The 6,155-nt window shown below is 36.2% G+C and overlaps 2 protein-coding genes across 2 annotated transcripts; both read left to right on the forward strand.

Moving 5' to 3' along the window:
* Positions 1-1,565: 1,565 nt before the first annotated feature.
* LOC146157645 (atlastin-1-like) lies at positions 1,566-2,939 on the forward strand. Its single transcript, XM_083388285.1, has 3 exons — positions 1,566-1,778; positions 2,382-2,489; positions 2,742-2,939. Exons 1-3 carry the CDS (start codon positions 1,566-1,568, stop codon positions 2,937-2,939), a joined length of 519 nt encoding a protein of 172 aa, XP_083244411.1.
* A 241-nt stretch (positions 2,940-3,180) lies between these two features.
* Positions 3,181-6,017, forward strand: LOC146157646 (uncharacterized). The gene is made up of 8 exons (XM_083388286.1): positions 3,181-3,597; positions 3,706-3,786; positions 3,986-4,109; positions 4,555-4,730; positions 5,173-5,247; positions 5,565-5,714; positions 5,794-5,856; positions 5,931-6,017. Exons 1-8 carry the CDS (start codon positions 3,454-3,456, stop codon positions 6,015-6,017), a joined length of 900 nt encoding a protein of 299 aa, XP_083244412.1. The 5' UTR covers positions 3,181-3,453.
* The last annotated feature ends 138 nt before the right edge of the window (positions 6,018-6,155 follow it).

Genomic DNA, 6,155 nt, shown 5'->3' on the forward strand with positions numbered 1-6,155 from the left:
AAACCTAATCATGACGGAACCTAATTGGCTGTTGTTCGTCGATGTTTTTACTTACGTCAAAGGCTTTTGTCATTATCAGACCAGAATAGCATACAATGTTATTCGTAGTAGAAGGTTTCTCAGTTGGTGAATACTGGAGCGCGGTTGCTAGGTGCATACTTGAGAAACAAACATTAACGCACCCTTGGTACTGGAACCGTCCCTGGATTCCAAAGTATTCTTTTCCTCCGCTCCCTTTAAAAAGCAACAATAGCAAGTTGCGTAATTCTGACAATAAGAATTAGCTTTCCCAGTGAAAGGCTCAGGTATCGGCTCCGATTCGATATTATCGGACATCCCTAGTGACTACCCGGACTTATTAAGGGAACTGATTTTATAAATACACAGGGAATAACAAACACGTATTAAAAGTATACAGGAATAATTACTGTTTCACGAACAATTTATATACTGATCAAGTATTTGATTTAGTAGGTATATGGGAGTTTAAAGTAGTTTTAAGTGACATATTATTTAGTAAATTTTGTAGAATTAGTACAATTTTTATCAAAAGTACCATTTGATTTAACATGGCTACTGTTTTTTTGTGTGTTTTTTTGTGCTTTTCATAAACAGTGTTGTAAACAAAAGTTCCAAGTTATTTGCAAAAAACAACTTCCGTCTAATTCCAGTCTTATTGAATAAATTCCAAGCCAGGTCCAAGTCAACTCATAATTCGAGCAAGTCAATTAAACTTTAAACTTATTAAATCGTTAAACTCGCCGATTATGAGCAACATATCAACTTAAACTAACAAAAACGTAACATCTAGAAAGCGATTTTATAGAAACAGTGCAGCAATGTGAGAACACGGCAAAGGCTTGTGTCATTATTAACCGGAATAACATGCAATGTTATCCGTAGCATAAAGTTTTTCTTTGGCGAATACTAAACCGCGGTTGCTAGGTGCGATTTCCTCAAACAGTTGGCAAACAAACATAATTATAAACGTAATATAATTCAGATAAATACATACATACATCCAAACACAAAACAATACAAACTATACAAAAAAATAAAAGAAGACAAAGAATACTTAAAAGGATTTTACATGCCTAAAGAAAACTAACCGCAAATAATTTTAGAAACAACCACTTCCGTGCTGTTATAATTTTTTTAAGGTTTTTATCGCCGACTGGATAAACTAATAATCTGGCAATCTGGCTGTTCGGTGTGCCGCATGAACCACTTTTTCTGCTACATTCTCTCTAAAAAAACATAACACACTTACCACCAGCGGCACCAGAGAGCGACATGGCCAATATTTGAAGTTTGTTTTTCAAGTTGCTAGGTGAAATCTCCCATTTGAGAAACAAACATAAAACATGAACGCCCCCTTGATACTGGAACCGCCCCTGGATTTCCAAGGTATGCCTCGTTCTTTCTCCGCAACAATAGCAAGTTGCGCAATTCTGGCAATAAGAAAAAGCTTTCCCAGGGAAACTAGCTTGAAAAAGGCAATAAGAATATATAAATGAGGTCACCAAACCGTTCGTTTTGCATTCGTTGAAGAATTGTTGGTCGCAATGGCTCCGACATTAGAAGTGGCTGAAATAGTAAAAACACGCAATGGAAGAAACGTATTACTGACAAATACTTTGAACCGTATTTTCAACCAACCTGGTGTTAAAGACAAAAAAGTTGCCATTATTTCAACTACTGGTGCATCCGGAAGCGGAAAGTCATTTCTGCTAAATGTATTGCTACACAAGTTAAAAAGTGGAACTCAAAACAGTCAGGTATTTTTGACATGTATGAAACTTAAACTATTGGCATTTTAGTTCACTTTTTAAATTTACAGAGGCATAAATATTCATATCAGGGGTCGGCAACCTTTTTCTGGTCGCGGGCCAAAACCAAACTCAGAAAGGTCTGTGCGGGCACCCAAAATGGTAACTCATATTTTTTTTGGTATACGGACATTTCTAAATTTCTGACAAGTTTTTATTACATTGCCTAAAATAAAAAAATGTTAAAAATTATATTTCAATTTTTTTGAATACGTTTTCCGTTTGTCTGCGACGCACTTGGAAGCCTTCCACAGCGCAACGGTAAAGAAGTGCTGATCTAGTTCAAAAGACAGCATCAAAACGTAAACAAACCGGACGTAAAATGATCATTCGCGCAAAGCGCGAACATTTTTCCCACTTCCGGTAGTTAAAATAGTTGAAAAGTATGTGAAATGGACTCGTGTCTAATTTGTCAAAGAGACGGCGGGCCGGATGAATTACATCGGCGGGCCGGATCCAGCCCGCGGTCCGTAGGTTGCCGACCCCTGCTTTAAAGTCTTCTATCGTCAGTTATTTTCTCTGCCAATTTTATTTTTCTACCGCTGTTTTTAGGATGAATCTACCAACTTCGATGAATATTTTAAAACGGCAAGCAATATCAACTCTACGACGTTTGGAATTAGGATGACCACCAAACCCATGTTCTTGCCACAAGATAAGGTGATAAAGCATCGAAATGTGATTTCAATGAAAATAAAGAAGTTTACATACTAACTTTTTGAACTTTTTAGAGGTTATTACGACTATTAGGTATTAGACCTATTTGAGTTTTATTCCGGAATGTGTTTTATTTTGATGTTGACATTAGGGGATAGCGTTCTAAGCAAAATACTATGGATATGTTTTGACAAATTTTAGCTTCCGCGTTGCATTTCTACTTTTATAATTGTTTCTTTGCAACGTTTCCACCAGACAATCGCTATTTTCCTGATGGACACTCAAGGATTCGACACATTTGAGTTCGACATAGACCAAGATTCAGTCATCTATGCGATCAGCAACATGTTGTCATCAGTTCAGATCATCAACTGCTGCACTAAGATCGACGCCCGGCTTATTTGCCAGCTTGATGTAAGGAAAGGGTTGTACAACAACCCTTCGACTGCTTAGGATTCAAATCCTAATCTTTTTCTATTTTTAATCTATTTTTCTTGAAACCTCTTATTTTTAATGTTTTTTTTTCATTTAAATGCTATACACACAATCTTTAATACAAATATGATAACAATTATTTATTTTTTATTTAATCTTTAATAGTTGTTTTGACCTTAAATTATGAACCCTGACCTATTTTTATCAATTAGATTCTCGATAACCTAATGCCTAGGCATTCCAAGTTAAACAATCTTGGGCTTAATAAGGCGATGTTTTTTGGCCTTTACAGTTTTATTAGCAATGGCTTGAAACTCAAACCAACACCACGATATGTGTAAGCGTACATTACGCAATCTTTAATGTCAAAACTTTGAAGTCTATCCACAGAAGCCAAAGGTTTGCCCCTAACTGTAATGAGAGCCGTCTTACATCGATGGTTTAATTACATTGGATTTTGTTACCTTGCTGTACACGTCATACAATAGAACCCTTGATGTTGCCATAACCTCCTAGGCTCTTTCCTTTAGAAATGTTGTTCTCCAGCCAGCTTACATTGCTCTTAGTGGCAATAGGTTCTTGTATTCACCAGATGTTTTTAAGAATTAACAGTAGTACACTTTTTTTGCAGGACTTCATTCGTGTTGCGAAACAATTCCACGTTCCACAACCTCAAGTAGGAATATATACTTTTAAAGCTCATAAACTACCTTATAAATAAATAAGTGTTTAACCCCGAACGGTTGATATTGTAAACAATAAATCTTCGTTTTATTTCCTTTAGTGCCAAATAATATTGGTTCGAGATTGGGGAAGGCCGACTCGCATTCCATATGGTTTGGATGCTGAACACAAGTATCTCAAGGTAAATCAACTTGGTAAACGATGTCGTTATTGTGCTTAATAGAGAGTGTGTGGTAATTTAACCTCGAGAGCTAGACTCATGGAGCCTGTGCAAAGATAAGACTTTCGAATAGCATTTTTTTCAACTCTTAAATAAAAAATTAAAATATTAAGATTCTTTATGCAATATCGAAACTAACAAATTAATGTATGTTTTACAGGAACTTGGGATTGCTGATAATGATGTAATATCGGAATTAACGGGCTCCAACGATCAACTTGAATGCTTCCTAATGCCGCATCCAGGAGAGAAAGTAGCGACAACAAAAACTTGCAACTTAAAAGGTATACCAAAGCATTATGCGCCTGTAGTAGTGTTTTTACTTATTTTAATCAGGCCTGCGAAGTCGGTTAAAAATAAACCCGAGTCCGACTTCCGACTCCCGAGTCAAACTCCGGTCAAATGTGCGATTTGTCGAGTCCTGAGTCCGGCCCTGACTCTACAGCCTGTATTCCGCCAATTTACGCAACTAAAATAACGTGGATATTCAGCAATCCACTTATAGGGGTGGCGTATGATTCATTCACTCACAATACATGGTTGGAAAATGTTCCAACAATTCTATTCCAGCTTTACAATTTCCAGTTTGCGGCCTTATCGTTTCGAAATTTGGTACTGCTCATGTGCACGTTGGGCCCGGGGCTCGGGTAGTTTTACTTAGACTTACTCGAGTCCCGATCCTGACTCCGACTCTACTGCCCTGCTCTTAGCTTAAATTATTTGTTCCAGATATCAGCAAAACGCCCCAAACTTACTTTGACCAACTTTCCCATCACCTTTTTTCTCCCGAAAATGTCAAAGTGAAGAAGATAAACGGGGTGGAAGTGACTTGTGGGGAACTTATGGAAGTGATTGAGAAGGTTTTCCCAGATCCAAGCAACATAAGTGTGGAAGAAATGAATGAGGTAACACATCTGATGTGTGTGTGTGGGGGGCAAAGTCCTGACCCAGAAAACTGTATTTTTTGGTTTTGAAGCATATTGATTGGAGATTATAGTAAGAATATCGTAGCCCATACAGAAGTAGATAGCATTCAAAATGATACCTACTTCTGTATGGGTTTTGTAAATACAAAACCTTTTGCGCGATATTTTTTAGTTTTTACTACTTTTTGGCAATTTGGCAAAACATTTTTTTTTCTGCAATGCATTTCTGCAAAATTTATCTAGTTCCACACAAACCTATAGTTTTTGCAGCAGTAGTGGAACAATATTTATTTTAACTTCGTTTTTTTACCTGAACCCTCGCCTGATCTGCATGTTTAGTTGACTGACCACTACCTTATGCTAAGTGAAATGTATGCCTCATATTATAAACCTGCACAACTCGTATTTATTTTAAATACAGGGACATCAGCGAAGTTTTGTCGCCACCAACATCGGAAAAAGTTTTCAAATATACAAGAAAGAAATGCAAAATTCGGTAATTTGTTCGCGATTTGCGATAATTAAAATAACGAATAATAAAGCAAAAAGAATCTATCTTTACTGTGATAAGCTTGCTTCTACTAAAGTAGCTTAGTGTTTACTTCATGTAAAATGTTTAGTACATCTGTTTTGTTAGTTATTGTTTTATTATTATTTGTAGATTTTTAATGCATACTTATCTTTAAAACATGTGCAATTTTTTTTTCATTTTGTTTTTTTACAAGTTTTGGTGATGCGATAAACTTTGATAAACATTCAGTTTGATATAGACTTTATGCTTTTGGTAATATTTGTTTTCTTAAATTTTAACAGCAAGAAGACCATACATCGGATGAGAGATTCCAGTCAGCCCACGAAAACGCGAAAGGACTTGCTTTAAAGACATTTGAGGCTGGGTTATTTGATCGGGAAAAAACAGAGTTTCGTTCCCAGTTTAATGAAAGGATAAACAAAGAATACGAGGTAAACAAAGTGAAAAAATAGAGAGCATTTAAAGGCTTAACTAATTTGCAACCTTTATTTGTTGTTTTTTATTATGCAGACTTTCAAAGGCCGGCGAATCAAAACTTCTTTGATCGACGAGTGGAAAAAATCTGTTGACAAGGTAAAAATGCTTTTAACATATTATTTCCTCTGTGATGTTTAGGCCGAAAACTAAACGAAATCCTGTGTTTGCAGTTTGCTGCGATGTCTCAAGACGACTTAGATGCCGCGACTAACAAGATTCGGGAGGCTTTCGCCAAAAATATGGAGCAGGTGAAATGACAGTGTAGTAATGATTTAGGTAAAACAGTTACTCTAGTTACTGCTTTTTTTTTCTCGGAGCATAAATTACTTGACTTGGGTTTTATTTAAATATATTTTTGTTTGATTCAGGATCGGACTAGTTCACCTTTTTCAATA

Source organism: Ascidiella aspersa, chromosome 4 (assembly GCF_963924565.1).
Source record: "Ascidiella aspersa chromosome 4, kaAscAspe10.2, whole genome shotgun sequence".
NCBI classification, from domain to species: domain Eukaryota; kingdom Metazoa; phylum Chordata; class Ascidiacea; order Phlebobranchia; family Ascidiidae; genus Ascidiella; species Ascidiella aspersa.